The following is a 20,443-nucleotide window of genomic DNA, read 5'->3' as shown; positions in this document are numbered from 1 at the left end:
GACTATTTGAATTTTGAAATTTTCAACTTCCCCATTTTTATGGGAATGTCCTTCGAGCGACAACATACGGTGACTATATTTCACAACTTACTCGTCCCGCAAAAGCTAGCTAAAATGATTTTAATGACAGAAGTTATCATATTAAAAAAAACAACTTTATTGCATAAAAGAGGAATAAGAAATATATTTCAAACCTTAAAACGCTCCTAAAACTTAGTCATACACTCCACGCATACGATGGGACAAAATTTAGATGGTTCTTCGGATGCTACCCAATAAATACTGGTAAAATGTGTCAAAAAGTTTATCAAAACAGGATACCATGCGAAAATCACTAAGCATGGTGCATGTTTTATGACTGACTCCTCTATCCTCTCTAGTTAGCCGCTACACTTTCCTATTTGATAGTTCCATGACTAATAAATTGTACAGCGGGATGTTTTTTCTCCTAAATTCTACAATGAACGGTCGGAGCGAGTGGACTTTGTTTTGCGACTTGCTGAGTACATTTGTGTAATCGTGCCTCATCTATATAGTTTACTTTATATAATTTGGAATTTTGTCACTTACGCTAGAGCTTTCCTAGCGGGGAGTTATTCTATTTACACCGTTCTGTCTAACTTGTTAAAAAAGGGTAAACGTGAGATTGACATGCCCTTAACGCGTTAAAACTACCTAATTTTCTTTTATATAGATGAAGTTAAGCGTTACAGAAGTATTGCCAAGGCATCAGGCTATATCTATATGGCAGTTGAATGCTATAAGTGATAGCATATAGGTACTTAGCATCCCCAGGAGTCAGGGCAATCTTATTGCATTGAAGTTTTATTAAGAGAAAATAGGCTGAGCAACTATGCGATAGGAATAGTACGTTGTTGTTCAAAGACATTGTCTGAAGGGAAGTTCGACACAAAGACCAGTCAAGTATAGTATAGAATTTATACGAACTAGTTCACCACCACAATATACCAGATCAATTATGGTAACGCGCCTAGAAGTACAAACGAACTCGCACATGCCACAGCAAGTCCACTAACTCACAAAAGCTTCCATTTTACAAGATTTAAATCATACCTTATGCCGCAATAAAACGATCAAAATAAATATAAAGGACATATAATCATACTTAACCCACTGTTGTTGTTTTTTGTTTGTTTTTTTTTTCAACCAAAACTAAGGAAAGGCTAAAACCCAATGGTAGGTAAAAGACTTTCGCCATGGACTTTACTTTGATCATTTCTAAGGCGCTCGTTTTTTAGAATTTATAAGAAAAACCATCAATAATTACTCATATTTATCCTAGTATTATATGATTTATTTTTTCCCCTAAAATTCTAGCAGAAAAGGAAGCAGAGTTTGCATTGGTTAACTTAATCTGAAGACTCTCTATTGAGCACATAAGTTAATACAATGTTATTATATTAAATTCTAAATAAGTATGCACCAATATTAACTTGCTCCCCAAGAAGCTTACATATTACCCGCATGAAATTTAGGTAAAATAAAATAATATTTCACTCATAGAGAACATTTATAACAGTCTGTGATTAAATATCAAATATATTTTAGTTTGTTTTGGCCGGCAATTCAAAGTGACAGACAATATGTATGCTGCTCTTCAAAAATCTGTATGTATAACTATGGTTATATCAATTCTATCTAAAATAATGGGGAAAAACAAATTGATCGATCGTTTTTTTTTTAATTCATCAAATCAATTTTAACATCCCAAAATAACTTAAATAGCCAGTATAATTAAAGCTCCTCTGATAAAAACCAACTGGTCCACATGCAGCTGGAGCAGGGTAGGCATGAGTTAAATACAACCAAGTTGGCCAATGTTTGAGTAACACTTCCGATTGAATGAAAGTCCTTTAGAAAGTTTCTATATTATGATTATTTTAGTATTTCCGACAGACCTAGTGCGAAATTGTATGGAAAACCGCATATTTTAAGAATTATTTATCGCTGTTAAACAGCAGTAAGAAACTAGAATACCAAGGGGTGTCGAAAACATTTACTGATTGTGTCATAAAATCAGATTTGTTAAGATTTATACCTATGCAACGCCGACTTTCTTTAATTAATTTAGGTTTCCTTGACAAATACCTCTATGTAGCTGACAACTTCCCCAATTAAGCTAAATGTGACTTACATATCACTAAGTGACTGATCTTTAATGGAAACCGTAAAAGAGAACATTGACCTAGCAAAGAAATTGAACATGTCATCTATTTTTATGATCGTATTGCGCTATCCCTAGTCAACGTATAAGACAGTATGAAAAAGTGATACATTATTACATATAAGGTTGATTTTCAATATTCATGGAATAGTTACTGCTAGAAAGTAATACACAGTTTAAAACTTTGGATTTACTATGTATCGTAGTGAACATAGTCATGTTTGTTGGTATGTGAATAGACTTGTTACAGTTTGTTATCAAAAGGTAGATGTCGAATCAAGAAATAAACGTTCATAAGAAGGAGAGAAAAGGTGACAGGCTACTTATCTGAAGGTTCTTTGTTTGCATTTCCAATGGACTGTCTGTCGAAAGGCATGTTAGTCAAAATGTTGATTGCAGGGCGTTTTCAGAAATTTGACTGTTTAGTCTTCAAGTTATCTATCTGAATGCCTGCTAGTCCAAAATAGTCGTCACTATGAAGGTTTATTAGCATAAAAGTCAACAGGTATGGATAAACTCCTAATTGGTCTTTAAAGTTACAATTGTCTGATAGTCGAGTGTCAACCTTAAACTCAAGTGTTATTTTTTAAGATTTTAGGTTTGGCTAAGGTTTAATATTAGTGCAAGTATACAGGTGTACGGACTAGCAGACTTTCAGGCTAACTGGTTAACGGGTTTCTTCATTGTATTTTCGTAGGTGGTAGAAGGCGACTACTGTAATTCAATATTTTATAGGTATGGGCTTAACTGCCGTTTGTACAACATATAAGTATTTAAAGCAGAAAATTAATCCAGTTGCGATGACTATGGGACCTTCGTATTATAAGCCGACAAATACAAGGTACATTGCATTTTTTTACAGAGTACGTCTGCTTTAAATTGTCCAGCTGACAGTGAGAACTACGCACACTCCCACTATCCTATCCTTAACCCCAAATTTATCATCCTGAATATACCATTCAGACATTTGTCGTAGGGCAAATTATCTCGATTTGTATATTTACTTTTAATTTTACAATAAAGTATACGATAAAACATAATTAGTGGAACAGTCCTGCAGTTTTCAATTCTATAACTATTCGTTTTATTTAGATACACAAATGATCCAAGGGAAATGATTAACAAAACAGCCAGCCCCATAACCTCCGAAAACCCTCCAATACTCCTTTCGTACCTGTATCCAATATAATATATTTGTCTCGTTATAGTACGCTATTACCTTACCAACCTGTGATCCGTAGCCTTTATGATGAATGCAATGCTGCACTGCATTCGCCTTCGCTAAATTGTAGTGACCACTACGTTGTTTGCCATTATTACTTTTGAAGAAAATAGATAATATATACATATCTTGGATATTGTTTTCAGTTTGTAGCGTCCCGTCAGTACAAAAATGACCCACGTCCACGACAACTATAAATGTGTTGCCATATCATAAGGTGGAGGTCATAGCCACCAATGAGGGCGTAAGGGCAGATATTAGCTCTACTGGCCGGAAGCAGGCCGTGGCACAGTTTTGAGGATTTCCAGCAGGTGTTGACTTGCAAACACCGCACTGTATAATCTTATTTTCTTTTCCCTTCTTTAAAACTACTTTGTATGACTTGGCATGTTAAGGTTGTTTACTAAAAGCGTCTATTTTCATTACTTTCGCACATTTAACGTCATCGGGTAGTGTACGTAGTAAAGCTTGAACCTGTTTATATACGAGAATTTCCAACTCACAGTTTTTTGTTTCATTTCTGAGCAATAGATGTGTTATGTATATGTCATATTCCCCTTAGGCAAATTATTGTTTACTGATCTAGTTTTAAGATACCACGTTAATTTTAATCCAGAATATTCTATTGTGTTCTGTAACAATACTGGTATACAGTGTATGAAAGTTATTTCTAAAAAAGCTTGTCCTTGATTTGTCCAGAATACCCTTTTCATTCTTAGCATTACTTGAAAATTCTGGAACCTTCCATGATACAATAAATAGTGAGATAATTTAGGATTATGATAGAACCTAGATTGTAGATATTGGTGAAACTTTCCTGTTCTTCTTTATAACAAATATTACCAGTTTGGATATTTAATATTTTGAAGGATTATTTGAAGGATTAACTAAAATTTGTGGATTTAATATTTCATCTTTGAAGAGAGAAATTTTAAGTTTTGGATATACTAAAGTTACTTTTGAATTGTGCGGAACATTATGGAATTTATTCTGATTGTATTTGAATTTAACCTGGACAGGATTTGGACTATTTTACATAATACTGGATCTTACGGCTCTTTGATATTTTGAGGTATTTGTATTGTTACTTAATTTCATGAATAAAATTTTGTCATTATTAATAGTTGCTGGTTTGTCTTTCTGTTACTTTTCTTTACTGTAACAAGAAAGTGTTACCCTCTGACGTAACATATGTCCAAGTACAGAATGTAATCACCTTTGTTTTAAATTCTTATTACAGCGAAAATAAAGCGAGATCATAAATCATCTGTTTTAAGATAATGGATAATATAACAAAAATTACACTGCATGGGAATACAAACTGCATCATTCCTCATGTTTGTTATTTAGTTGTTCAATCTATTGATACAACATGTATTTAGACGATAATATTTGAAAAGGAGGTTAAATCATGAAACTCTTCGTTAAAAGACTGTGTTTGTTTATTTTTGCACTGTTATTAACTTTACATATGTTAATTGCATTGAAGAAAAAATCACGCAGCAGATATCTCACTTTTGGCGACTCTTATCAACTCTGGGCAGATAGAAATATTACTTTATTAATACGTTCAAAGCATGATGACAAGGGAGAAAGTATTCACAAGGTAAATTTACGTTTTTATTAAAATAAATGATATATTTGAGATGTCACAGCTTAATAATCCTTACTTTAAATGAGCTCGACTCGAAATAAGTTATTTTATCTAATCCGTATGGGTAATGTTTACGATTACCCATGCTTAAAAAAAATACGTTAACAATTTTGCCTCTTATACGATGTAAAATATATTCATATCGAGGGACAAGTGCCAGTTCTTCTCTTTTTTGTATTTTGTTTATATCTTTAGTAAATTAGGTCAAATTAAAAAAAAATGTTTTGGCACAAATAAAAGTCCATTTATTTACAAATATTTGAATAACTAAAACATTCCATTGCAAGATATCTGGTTTTGGCATGTACAATTCTATTAAAACTTTCGAAACAAAACTGAGCCAGAACATGCTATAAATTGATAGCTGGTGGGAATGTTGCATTTCATAGCTTTTGTAAGTGTCGAAAACATTCTATAAAGCAAAAGAATCTTCTAGCATATGCAAAGTTGACATAAATGTAAGTTTGTTTGACATACAAATAAATTCTATAAAAACATAAATTCTTATGGCATGATGCATTCTTTGTCTTAGCTTAAGACTTTTCAAGTCACAAATGGCCTATATGTATATATCTCCATTTAGCTCTTATTAGACTGTCTTATCAAGTATTAAGAATCATCTACAACGTTTTAGTAAATGTGCTTTATGTAATGTAATGTAATGAAATATAAACACTGCATTAATAGAGATATAAAGTTTGATACACGCGTTTATGATTGAAATCTATGTAACTATCATTATTGTCACACATTTGGGAACCACATTGTCAGTCGCAATCTAAATGTAGAGGTAAATGTATCTGACCCTAAATGTTAAAGCAGCATGCCTTCAGATTTGATAAAAATATCTTTCTTTCAAATTAAAGTTTGGTCATATTATGAACATTAGAATGTGAATATTCGTTTCTAACATATTTTAAAAGTTCAAAATCAAGAAAAAAAAAAGATTACCGAGTCGGGAATCGAACCCCGGACCGCCGCGGCAATAAAGACGTTTTCCCGTCATCGTAACCAATAGCGCTATAGCTGAAGTATTGAATAATGACTTCAAAATATAGATATTTATAATGGAGACAATTTACCTGGAGTAAAAGCGTGAAAAACGCTTTTCGATTTTCATCGCAAAAGTGGTAAAAACAGCAAATTCTCATGTGTTTCCGTAACATAAAGTTTGTCAGTAATTAAGTTTTAAAGCCTTCTTAAGAAATATAGCATTTATTTCAAGATATCCAAAAAAAGAATATTTTTGTTGTCGAACGATCTGGAGGCATGCTGCTTTGAGTTACGATCGGAATCATTGCTTGAATCTTGAACTGCATTTGGTTCTGCTTAACAATCTCTGGTTTTGTTTTTGCTGTTAATTAAAGCCTTGTAATACATTGAACTACTCAGGACTATTACCACTCTTGCATAGTTGCAAGAGATGTTTTTTCTTTGCGGCAGAAATAGGTAGCTTTGAATTATACTTCATTGGCAGAGATACGCTTGTTGTCTTCTGGAGGGAAACATTTTCAGATTTTCAAAATCATCATTAAAATCAAATTTGTAAAACACACATCTGGTTCCTACTTAGTATATCTAAACAATTTTGACCAAAGAACCCTGGTTCCTGTTTTTGTACCTTTGTACCTTCATATTGCTACTCTGATAGTGTTTAAAGTCTATGAGGTCAGTGTACCTTACACCGTTTTCTCATCTGGCCATCTCAATAACTATATCTCAGTTTGACGGTACAAATATCCTTGTACTGAACTACATGGTCTTTTTCTAGTAGAAGTGACTGGTGATGTAAATACCTCTAATGCTCTTCTTTTTGCATCTATATCAAAACAGGCAAAGAGTGCTAAATGTTTGTAAAATGTATGGCAGCATTTATGGATGTAGTACATCAGGCTCACCACATATGGAACATTTAACAATGACTGGAGTTCAAAACATGATTTCACATTTTTGGCAGTGCGAGATGCAAATCAAGGAACTGTCTCCTTTTCTCTTCTCGTACATAATGTGCATCTGGGTGGGAAAGATTTAGAATGCTTTTTCACTGCATCTACTCTACTTTGAGAAATTTTGTTATCAGAGTGTGTTTTCCTCTTTAATCACTTCCTGTAAAATGTCCGTCCTTTTTGTTCTTCAACGTATGATCAATATAATTATGCCTTATCTATTGACGTTTTATTAAAAAACCTCTTACAGACTAAATACTTTTAATTTTTAATTTCGCAAGAAATTCTTCTTGACACCTGTTTCCATTTTGGATTTGGTTTTGATATGTTTTAATGTCTATCTCTTCTACACCTGTACATACATCTCTCTGTCTATCATAACTTGTCAATGACCAAATTGATTTAAAGAATTGTTGCCTTTGTTTTGTTGTTACTTTTGTGTCACAATTTTTGTCTGCAGTTGTTAAAGCCTACTGGCTCAACCAGCTAGCGGTGTTGGACTTTCTATCTGCTGATTTATACTCTGAACCTGACAGCCTGTAACTTTTTTCACATTTATTCCATGTTTCTGGCGTTGCTTTTCCTTTTCTAGTATGGAACTTCTCAGGAATTATAAAAAAAATCTTTTTTTTTTCTTGAAGTGTCTCTTTTCAGTGGTGATGATTTATCACTGGTGATAGGTGTACATTTGTTGCTTCTGTTTGTCAGAATGTCATCTTAAAACGGCGAGGCAAAGTATATTTCAGAGTCTTCCAAAATTCCAAGAAAAGAATATAGACTTTACACTTACTTTTGTCTGCAATGGCAAGTGAATCACTTTTGATTGGTGTCGTTGTGCTGACTGGCTCTTCAACATAATTGCGCTTTGAGTAATTGGCCAGTACTAACGGGAAAAGGTCTGCCACTGACACGTAATCAAGCCACAACTGTTTCTTCATCATTCTGATGATGACAGTTGAACACAAAGGCAATTTACTCTTCCATTCTTTCTTCAAGTGTGTCGTAAAAGTGAGGGATATTTGCCGATTTGTTTCCAACTAGCTTAAAAAAGCAGTTAGAGTAAGGTTTGATTTTTTCTTTTACAAGATCATTTGCTGACTGTAGTAAGGCTTCTCCACTTTAAATAACTTTCACTCTTTTTTCTAAAAGACTTAAACAAGATGAATGTTCAACATCCAGTGCATAATACAATATCTGCCACACACTCTAAACTTGTTAGTCTGTTTTCATCACCTAATTATTGAAAAAACAGTGAAAGTTGACACTGCCAAATAAACCTGTCGTGGAATTGACATGAAAATGACAAACAATCTTACTATTGGGCCTTCGATCAGAATCTTCTATCATAACATAGCGAAATATGGCTGTTGCACTACTGTATAACATCAGTAAGGTTTATGTCCTATTTTTATATGACTTTTTCCGGCTCAGTTTGGTTAATGCATTATATGTAGAAAACTGCTCTGCTAAAACGTGCTATCTTTACAATCCTCCTTAAGCCTTAAAATTCAGTCTGTCAAAAGCAGCTATTAGTATAGAGATTATTTTTGTTCATTTCAAATAAGATAAACTTACTTTGATAACATGTTATGTAATGAAAACTGTTTTTGGCATAAATAATTGTTATGGATTCTACAATGGCTGGTTTGATCACAATTAAATAACTGATGAAAGAAATATGATACAATGACGCAGATTGGTGCAAAATGTGCGGCTTGAACAAGTCTACCAGAAAATGCAAAATGTTGAAAACGTAAAGTGTGGTACAAATGTACATAGCACCTTCTGGCACTCACCCCTCGATATTATACTTTATTTATTTCATTTTTGTCTGATTTCTAACTTCAGTGTTGCTGTCCTTTTTGGTCCTCTTGAATCATGGAGACTTAGAATTCTTCTTAAGCAGGTGCTAGGGAGCGTGACTGGTGTTGCACATTTCATAACCTCTCATGAACAGATTTTATCAAATCGAGTCTGCTTTTATGCTGCATGGTTGCGTTATATGTTTCGTAATGATATGTTTCCATAGATTCTAATATCGTACAATTGTAAATGAGATTTATAGTTGATTATTCTAATTGCTTATATCATACACTTCTGAATTTCATCAAGGTCTTGTGAACAATCTTGATATCGAAATAATTTTATGTTATTTTTCAGACGAGAAACTAGAAGACATACGTCTTTGAATAGATATGATAAGTAGTTAATTTAGGACATCTCTGTCTGATATTCAACAACATATTGATTATTCAGGGCTTTATTTCAAACCCAGTAATTTAAAATAGAGGACATGGTGTTTACCCATGGACAGGAAATGATTAATTGTCTTAATGTAGGCATAAATTGAGGATGCGCCATAAGTATATTGAACAGCCACCAGGATATCTTTGCAAAACCAGGATTTTGGCAAACTTCACTACCATTTCTAAGTGACTTAGAAACTTCTGTTTTAGTTTGGATGGTAGTTTAGGCGCCAATGAGCAATGAATGATATAGTTTCGCATTATTTTTAATTTTCTTATGTACAGAAAAGATGATTAAAAAAAATTGAGCGGTCTCCTGAGAACTTTTCAAAAATCCAATGGGATATTTTTCCAACATTTTTTAATGGAAAAATATCCGCCCAGTTGGGTTTTTTGCCAATCTAAAAAATTGGAAAAAGGTCCGTTTGGAGTTTTTTTATTGAAAACGTTTTTCTTATTGTTTTTTGTTTGTATAACACAATCGTGGTCTGTGGCGAAAATTATCTTTATATACTAAGATTATCAAAGAAAATCGCGAACTTTTCTTATTATTTCGAAAATATGTGACGCATGAAATAAATATTTTAACTGTTGGTATTTCAATGTATACTCGACAGGACTATATATATATTTGAATACCTCTAATATTATTTGAGTATTTTTTAAATGATAGTCGGCAGTCAGTGCTTAACGACGATACAAATTGTAATGGTGTGAGATGCATATCGGGAAAGTTACATGAATTAAAAAGGAAGTATGGGTAAAATTAAGTGTGCGCCGGCTAGCACTAACTGTAATAAAAAAAGTTCGCTATTTTCTTGGACAACCTCGTATTCTTTTATTTCTCTTTATTATAGTATTTTGATATTATCCTGAATGTTAATCTTATAAATTAAAGTATCATCGTTCAAATTAGTTCAGACGACGATGTCTATCAAAAGATAACAAATCTCCATGTATCATGCAATCCAGTTAATTGTGTAGTGTGTCATAAGAATATTCATATTCAGAAACGGAACTTGGTGTATAACAACATTAACAACAACTAAAGGTGTTTGTTTTTACACTATTATGGACAATTACGTAAACCTTTCTCTGATTTGACACTTAATTGTTAAATAAGGCAAAAGTAATTAATAATTACAACAGAAACTCATGACGTTACGTGACAGTAACCCTGTTAATTCAACAGCTTGTATCTTCAAAGCAGGTGATTTTGAGTATTTATTTTATTTAAACGACTTCAAACAGTTACTATTTGCCGTCTTATTTTTCATTAGTTGTGATTAAACTCTGGAAATTGTGGCTTTTATGCATTTGTAATAAAATGCCATGCGGAATATAACCGCCTGATTTCATTTGGAAAATATGCGGATACTATGTTAATTATCACGGTTTTTTTCAAGTAGAAACGGAGTAGCACATTAAGTGAGACCTTTTCCTGTCATTTGGTATAATTACATTTTATTACTGTTGAATGTACAAATTGTGTTCCTATTTCAATACCAAATACCGCCATCTTGAACTAATCTTGAACTAATCCCTCATTTAATCGTCTATTTAAGGAACACATTTTCAACATTTTAACTGTATTTCACAGCGGTGCGTGTGTTGATTATAATTGCATGCCTACCAGTACATTATATTTCGATAAAAAGTCAGACGAGGATGACTGCTGTTTATTAGCTCCGATATCTGTTGATTTAAAACACAAATGAAAAATAAGCTCTGGAGATATAGCCGTCGAATACGCCCATTCTCTTTGGTTCAATTTGTTTCCCTCCCAAGGGGATTTGCTGGTCGCATGAACAAGAGAAAACATCTCGCCCGTCTTTAAAATAACGAATGCTCCGTGAGCTTTAAAAAACCAAAACTTCTAACCTTTATTGATTCCTATTCTGTCCTGTTTAGATAAGAAAGTAAATATTTCTTGAATTATATTTTTTCCCTCATTGTTGATAAACATAAATTTTCAAATGTTTATCCGAATTTATATAGTGAAAATACTAAACTATTATTTGTAGCTTAGTCCGGTGAAAATCACTGTACGCCGGATAGAACGGGACAGTGCGAAGAAATCAATCAGACTAACACCTAATCAGACTTGTCAGCGAAGTGAAATGAAGTGGTCCATTTGTAGCTGCATTCATTTTAGAAAGCTAATATAAATACTAAATAATTAGATACTCAGCAACGCAATCTGCTACCGAAGACTAAAACTACGATAAACAGAACGAAATACCTTTAGATCTAATTATATAATTTTTAATTGAAGGTACATACTGGACAAGACACATAAGATTACAGCGGCACACGAAGTGTTATGAGTTAGTAGTGGTTACCTTCTTTATTTGGTATAACCAGGGGCCGTATTCATAAAGCATCTTAAGTATAAGTATAAGAAATTGATTATTTACTTAAGTATTACTTAGGTTAGAAATTTATTTTACTTAAGTATATTTGTTACTTAATTTAATAAGTAATTCTTGTTTTTTATTGTGGACGAAAACATTAAAAAACAACATTAATTTCAGACAGATACAACATGCAGAAATATGTTTAAAGTGCTTTTATCTGAAAACAACACTTTAATCGTACTCACCACGCTATTTTATTTTCTGACTTAAGTCATTTCTTACGTATCTTAAGTTTTAGCTGTTTTATGACTAGAACTTAAGTTTTTTCTTGGACTTAGGTTGAAATCACAACAGACTTAAGTAAAATCTTAAACTTAAGTCAAAACTTATACTTAAGATGCTTTATGAATACGGCTCCTGGTCCATAACTTCTGTTTAAGTTAAATGCACCGAAAGTATGACGTCATGAACAGGGAAAATGTAATAAGAGATGAAAACAATACCATATTCGAAACAAGCTGACGTCAAAATGCACGGAGCAACGTGCTGTCATTAGGTTTAGTGCTCAAATAGGAATGACACCGACAGACACGCGTACTTATCTTTAATTTCCACCAAAAACATCAAAACGGGGACATATTGATGAAACATTCTTTCTTATAGAACGTGCGTTTAAAGAACTATCCACAATGCATAGTACAAGCCTTTTGTCTGCGCTGATCCGCGCGAAATCATGTCTGACCAATGGTGTTTATGTGTATCTCGACCTGGTATACGAGCATATATACCTTTTTATGAATATAAAATGCATTCAATCGGAAAGGGAATGCTTTGGAAAGGTACCATCACTATTTTTTCGAGAGGGTGATATGGAAAATGTTTACCGCGAGATATATGAATACCGACCGAGACGTTTTCCAAGCAATATGACAGGTTTAGCCAAGACCTTGTACATACCGTTGACCCCTATGTTTATGCGCGTACTTCAACGTTGTGTATGCTAAATGCCAAATCCAACAGCAGTAACATTTGCAAATTCTTATTTCTAAACGAATCATATAAGTTTGAGCATTCTTTTCCTTAGTTAGATCATTTTCTATTCGATGATTAAAGTTTCGATTCAATAATTGGTAGTTGATTTCTAAACTTTGGCACGGACGCAAATTATTATTTTAAAAGAAGAAATATCTACAGGGTTCACACATGCTGAACACAAGAAAAAGTAATTTTATACTATAATATACAATGTCAGTAAGCACCTCGTCAAAAATTATCAATCTCTTAATAGGAGATATGAAAAATGATATCACGTGCGCAGACAAACAAAAAAAGCGCTGTTGCTTATGTGCTATAAAATTAAGGTTCATATCACATGCGCAGAACAGAAAAATAACGCATGTGATAGGCCTATGATCTAGAATTTCGTATCACATGCGCAACAGTGTTATTATAGATTTCTGCGCATATGTTACTAATTGGTGATAAGTTACTTTCGCATTGAAAAAAGATTGCAACGATCAATTATGACGAGGCGCTTATATAATATAATATAAATTTAAATTTTGTTCTAGCATTCATGCATGTTTGAACCCTGTCGTGTTATTTTCTTATGCTCGCCCTGCAAAATGAAAAAAATAAAAAATAAATCATTTGAGAACAACTTTTTTTTAAATTGTCATCGGAAGTATGATGATCGGATAGAAAATAATAATAAACTAAGACAATGCGAGATCACACATACGTTTCCTTTAGAAAATAAGAAGTTATCGCTGTTTATTTTTTATTTATTTTTTTTTTTATTTCGAATGTTACTGATGTTGGTTTCTGCTCAGATCGATTTGATTGAGTGCTTATGAGAGGTAATGAAATGTGCATCACCTTTTAGCACCGGCTTGAGCGGAACTCTGTCATAAACCCTAAAACGCATATCTGGTGATGATCTACACTGCTACACTGTGATTTATCTTTTGTCACATCACCGAGATATCAACACTAACTTAAAAGAAACAACACAAATGTCAAGGCACGCGGACATGTTACAGAATCTAGTGACAGATTTGCGTGCGTGCGTGAGGGCTGATTTAAAGTCGCCTGGTTTCGCAATAAGACGGATCGTTTTTTTTTGTGCCGGTTTCAGTGCAAACCATGCGGCAGGTACCATCAACCGGTTCGTACGCATGTATAGAAACTTCAGAATTTGAAAGAAATGCTTTTGAACTACCGTGCGCTTTACATTGTTGTGTTTTTATTTGATATCACCATGTAATTTACAAAAACTACTAAAGTTACTTATTTACAAATTAATGTATTCATACATATTATAGGTGTATTGTTGTTTATTGTTCGCAATAAGTTTTGCATATATTCGTCTAATGGGCTTTTTAGCGCAATGTACGAGGGTTGTCCCAGAAAATCGCGAACATTTTTGATCATTTCAAAAGTAAAAGAAATTATTTTATCTGATGTTATTTCATTGTATACACAACAGGTCTATAGAGTTTTAAATTAAATATCTGTCATATTACTTGAGTTTCTTAAATAATGGACGACAGTCAGTGCTAGCCGGCACACGCTCAATTTCCCCAACAAAAAAAAGTAACAGCTTCAATTTAAATTCATGTAGCTTATCCAATATACATTCCACAGGATTCAAATTTATATCATCGTTAACAGCAACGTGTGGTGTGTAATTAATTTGCGTTTCAAGTCTTTGACATCACTTATGCTAAAAGAGTGACGAAATTTTGAAAGTAAAGATCGCATGCCATTTCAGGAATGGCGACGTCAGATAATTTCGTTTTGCAGAAAGTATTGCAGTTTTATGTTGACCTCTCTTTGAATCACTCACCTAACCTTCCTTAAAACGTATGTGTCACGTAAAGACAAGTGTCCTGCTAACATTTGCCAAACTTCTAGAATTTTACATTTCTCGTTTTTTTGTGAAGGAGTCACACGCGATTTACACAATATTTCAATAATACTTTTTGCGCCGCGAAATTATCTGACGTCGCCATTTCTTAAATGGTGTGCGATCATCACTTTCAAAATTACGTCACTTTTTTAACATTAGTGATGTCAAAGACTTGAAACGCAACATAATCACGCGCCAGACATTGCCATTAATGACAATATAAATTTTAATCCTGTGAGATGTATACTGTAAGTTACATGAATTCAAAAGAAAGCCATATCTTTTTGTAGTGGGAAAATTGAGCGTGCACCGACTAGCACTGACTGCCGTCCATTATTTAAGAAATACTCAAATAATATGATAGATATTTAATTTTAAACACTATAATCCTGTAGAGTATACAACGAAATAACATCAGTTAAACTAATTATTTGATGCGTCACTTATTTTTAAAATAATAAAAAAAAGGCCGCGATTTTCTGGGACAACCCTCGTATTTATTAGAATTTATGAAATACTATACACTTACTTAATGGTCAAGTTAGTTGTCAAAACTATTGCTCTTTGATTCATTTTAAAGTTGTCATTATATATCTAAAACCCATGTATAAGCTAAAAGAAGTTTGATGTATTAAGATTAAATTTTGAACATGAAGAAACTCATATATTTCAAAGCCCTCATCCGTTATTTTTCTTTTATATCAGCCAAACTTTAATACCGGTAGATTAGAACAAAATTTTGACACCCTGATTAATAATTAATTCAATTGACCATTTAGCAACAAAAACGTGAAATAATAAAATGATGTAACTTAGTGCTTAATAAAAAGACACTGACTGAAAGGCGAACAGTGCAGATCATGATCAGACTGCATGGATATGCAGGCTGATCTTGATCTGCACTGGTCGGAAAGGTAGAATCACTTACGTCCAGACGGCTAAAGGTTAAAATATTAGATAACAAATTACTATGAACAATATCAATTCACGCGTCTAATACATGACACTTTAACAAGCTCGTAATTATTTTCACAATTACTATACATAGGTCAATTAAAGATCGAGTGAGATTTATCTTTCTTCTTTCTAGCGACCTAAGTAATATATTAATTAATGTTTACATTTAACATATTTACATTATTGAGAAACACCATGTATATAAAGTTTATATGATTCTTTTGAGAAAAGCCATACATTTCTGTAACAAATTCCAGAACGTTTTTCTCGCTATTACTATAACAACTTTTCACTGATATATGCACTTGGTTTTGCGGAAGTTTAATAAATACAAATACAAATACATGGCATTTATATAGCGCAAAAATTATAAAATTGCGTTCTATTGCGTTTTACAATTACATAACACACATTTAACATATATACATACAAAATATGAACAGGATTCTAGAACTTAGATTTAAAGATTTGGACATGTATAAATACTATTTTACACCACTTCTGATATTTTGTTTTTTAACAAGACTACACTCATTGTTCATGAAACTGCCTAAATAAATGTGTTTTCAGTTTTGATCTAAAGCTGGCTTCAGACTGAATGTTTTTCAGATAGCTAGGCAGATCGTTCCACCATTTGGGACCAACGACTGCCATAGATCTGTCTGCTAATTTTGTTCGCCGTCTAGGGATGTTAAAGTTAGTGTCACATTGTGAGCGAAGTCTGTATCGTTGTCGAGTAGGTACAAACATTTCCCTCAGATATACTGGAGCTGTACCATTGATGACACGGAAGACTATTACTAAAACTTTGAACATGAATCTAGCCTTAACTGGAAGCCAGTGTAATTCTTTCAGAAGTTCGGTACTTGGTTTTTCATAGGAAGCATTCTTGACCACTCTAGCGGCATGAATTTGGACTCGCTGTAGTTTATTGATTTGGTAGGCTGGAATTTCTGTAAATAAACTGGTGCAGAAGTCAATGTGAGAATGAACCAATTCCTGCACTAATGATTCAGTTGACACTGTGTGAGATGTTTCCGTATAGCCCTAAGGTTTCTGCACATGAGCTATCTGACATTTTTCTGAATGTGATGGTCAAAGTTGAGTATATTGGTCATAGTTACACCTAGGTCTCTGACATGATCGACACATTTTACGTCACACCCACCAACGTTTACACTTGTGATGTTCAATTTCGCTAACTGTTGTCTTGTTCCATACACAATAATTTCAGTTTTAGACTGATTCATTTTCAGTTTGAAGGTTGTCATCCATTTTATGATTTCATTGAGACAACTGTCGAGTTGTTGAAAAACAGTTGTTTCATTTTGAGAATTTCCCGCTTGAATTTTTAACGCAATCTTGTGGTCGTCCGCGTATCCATAGAGATCAGCTGGATATTTCTGCACCACTCGGTTGAGAGCCGATATATACAGGGTAAAGATCACTGGTCCGTTCAAGTTTCATACGATTCGATATCATGCATCATAACATGAGACGGTTAGACAAGCATAACGTATTGTCCGCTATACTATCGGCATGACATGCCCTTGGACTAATTAAAAAAGAATTCTACTGCCTCCAGCCACGTGTAAAAATGCAGATAAGAATTTCTGGTGAATTGTCGGTATTCTACGAAGATCTAACTTATCTTACCACCTACTGCGAAACTAGACAGTCTTGTCATCGTGTAATAATCAACAGTTGTATTTCTGTTTGCATTTTAATTGATCCAGTAATCTAGCAATTTTCAAAAAAAAAAAAAAATGATAAACAAGAGAATTATTAACAAACTCGTTGTGATAACCATAATTTCGTCTTTGAAAAAAAAAATCATCGGATTTGCGGTCGATAGAGAAAGTAAAGAATCTTCAGTGTTCAAAATGACATTCATAAATTTTGTTTACTATTGCCATTCCCGAAAGAATGACTATTTCCAACCCCCTCGACAAAATCCCATCCCATGCTCAATTTTATCAAGACGGGCAAAATCCCCAAATCCACGCTTTGATTCAGTTCAACAAAATCTCTAGAAAAGGTAATTGTAAACCTAAAAAAGAATGATATGATCAACATAGATTTTAAACGGAATGAAATGAAATTTGGATACACTCAAAAAATTAAAGGCGATCAAATTGCGAAGGGGTTTTATTGGATGAAGTGAGGTGGGTTGGGTGTGTGTGTGTGTGTTGGGGGAGGGGGAATGTGGTTTCGTCCGTATTCCCTTGCGAAAATATGTTCATATGATGTTCACTCGGATAAAGATGTTTTGATCTTACATGTAAAATACAAAACATATTCTATTCATTTTATGTTTTACTAATTTTACCCATTTTGTTGATTTCAATTTAAAATATATGAAATAAGGCGTTGCCAATCCGACTGCAATTCGTTCTGCATACTTTGTTATATCTGATATTTTCAGTAAGTCTGACGGGTTTTCTCTTGTTACGAAAATAAAGAAAAAGGCAAATCTTTTTAAAGTGTGTCTATTTAAATAAACGTAATCATTTCTTCGAACGTGTCCAGACCAGACTAACGATGGAAAATAGTGTTGACGAGTAAAATGTAATAGTGATATTTGGGTGCTCTGAATCTAGTCCCAAAATGCACCGAAGCCGCCATGATACCCTCTTTCGTACATGTACACCTACTCTTCACGCTACATGCCTCGACGATCATGCTTTTTGTCATTAATTTGTTTCTCTAATAAAAATATCTGAATCCAGAAATGCAAAGTTGGAAATGGGCTACTTTGATTAGAATTTGATAAAAAATGACAAATTTATTGCAAAACACAAATATCACATTTTCAATGTTTTCGGTGTATTTTATTTACGAGTTGCATATCCGTACGTAGTCTAAAGATTGCTAATTTCTAGCTGTCAGAGGCAAACTCGAACATATTCAAGAGTTTAAATGTGTAATTTGTATGAAGGTCAGAATATAATAGAAAAAATGACGATAGGTTACGATTGAAAAGCATTGAAAAACTTGAAACAACAATAAAGGGAGCTAATAAAATAGCAATAAATTATTCAACTAAGAAATATTAGAGCACAAATGTATTATATTTTATTCCAAAAAATTAGTCATACTGTACAATCATGACATTAAAGCTACAGAAATTTTGTAAACAGTTGGTATATAGTAACATTACAATTTCATTAGTGACTGATTTCATCGCTAGTAAATTGCACGATATGTAACCGGTGAAATTCTAGAAGATTTCGTGTCATAGTCTATCCATTTCATAAGAAACAAGCACAGTTGATTAAAAACTGAAATTGCCAGTACTGCGATTAGTTCTGTTAAAATGCGTAGCCACACCACTATCATACGAAGGATCGCTGAAACTTATGACTGTTTATACGTTTAGAAACCTGTTGTCATATTTGGCAGGTAGGTTACACTTTTTACAAGTTATGACATAAGCGCCATTTGATAATGTCCAGTCTGCATTAAATTTAGGTTTTTACATTGACGGATTTCAAGAACTAACGAAGTTGTCACTTTCTACTATCCTGTTAGCTGGAACGGGCGCGGGCGGTGTAGGGGGCAGTGCCGAATATCAAGACTTGACAAGATAGTCTTATAAGATAAACTGTTGGACTGTCTTGATTTCTGATGAAGAGATAAAAGTTGAAACTAGAAAGAATGTGTTGTCTTGGTAATGTGTTCACATTATTTACCTAAAAACTATTATCGTACTGTCGCGCTTCGCCATCGTACTGTCGTGTTATCACCATCGTACTGTAATGTTATCACCATCGTACTGTCGCGCTTCACCATCGTACTGTCGTACCTTCGCGCTTCGCGTTCACAGGGAGCTGGCGCTGGCCCTAACGGAACACCGTAAAAAGCACCTGGGCTTTAGCATGACATGTCAGCTTTATATCTACGAAAAAATATTTGAACTCAGAAAAAAACACAAACCGTCACGGAGTAAGGTTTCATAGGGATTCTTGAAACTTCGTCAAATCATTCAAAGGTCATTTTGATGTTGTCTGAAAGTGTGCCCCGGTTGTAAGGTATTTCCGTATTTGAGCTGCAGACCAAGAAATTTTAGAAATATTTTCAAGTAATAAATACTGATTCTACAGAAGCGTGAAAGGGTCACCAGACGCTAATACGCTATACTACGTTACTGTAGCAGAAAGGATATGCACTTTATTAATTTATTTTTCAACCTTTATCATATATAAAAAACTCACAAGTATCATAAAGAAAGAATGTATATAAATAACAATATCATAGTAAAAAAGTAGTACTTTTTGCAAAATTGTATATACACTGGTATGGTGTCTAAGTATTACTAGTATGCATATTCACGAATATATAATATCGTTTTGTCCTGTTTTTAATCCTAACACGTTTCGCTTTAATAAAAATCTAAGTATATGACGCTTCAATTTGGCATATAACTGATAGATATAAAAGGTATATGTACATTCAAATACGCAAAAATGATAGATAAGTAAAGATAATGCGAAACCTTTAAAACTGTATTTTAAAGTTGTCAAAACAGTTGTTGTTATCTTTTTTACTAAGACGTCTATAACTCAGTTGTAGAATGTAAGCACTTAATAAAGGGTGCTAATATTCAGATGAAATTTTAAACTGAATTAGTATCTGAGCAAAAAGAAACTATTTAAAAATAAATAAGATATATATGAAATCAGAAAGTATTAATTTTCAATACATTAAAGGCATATAAAAAACTTTATGTGTCTGTATAAAAATTTAGCATAATTAATACTTGAGAATGCAGCTTTTCTGGGTGAAGAATTCATGTCCTGATATTAGTAATTGGCATTCAAACAATTCTGTTTGAGGAGTCTCTCCATTTTATCAAGAACTGAGCCAATCTTAAAAAAAAAGAAAAAGAAAAAAAAAAGAAAAAAAAAAACACTATGAAACCTACACGGTATCACTTATTTATGCAGGTCAATAAAAACTATTGCC

General features: G+C 33.3%; 1 protein-coding gene across 2 annotated transcripts in view; it reads left to right on the top strand.

Annotated features, from left to right (window-relative positions):
* The first annotated feature begins 810 nt into the window (after positions 1 to 810).
* Positions 811 to 20,443, top strand: part of LOC123559833 (uncharacterized) — a 43,411-nt gene continuing 23,778 nt past the window's right edge. Inside the window, exons 1-2 of one of the 2 annotated variants that reach the window (XR_008372627.1) lie at positions 811 to 4,479; positions 4,897 to 5,013. Coding sequence is in view for 1 of the 2 variants with exons in the window: in XM_045351958.2 (XP_045207893.2) it covers positions 4,819 to 5,013 (195 nt within the window). In the remaining variant the exon portion in view is untranslated. Of the gene's footprint in view, positions 4,480 to 4,522; positions 5,014 to 20,443 lie in introns of those variants that run through there. The other variant, XM_045351958.2, reaches the window with a different exon arrangement.

This window comes from Mercenaria mercenaria, chromosome 10 (assembly GCF_021730395.1).
Source record: "Mercenaria mercenaria strain notata chromosome 10, MADL_Memer_1, whole genome shotgun sequence".
NCBI classification, from domain to species: Eukaryota; Metazoa; Mollusca; class Bivalvia; order Venerida; family Veneridae; genus Mercenaria; species Mercenaria mercenaria.
Note: the sequence above shows the minus strand (reverse complement) of the source record. Positions and strands in the feature narration are given on the sequence as shown.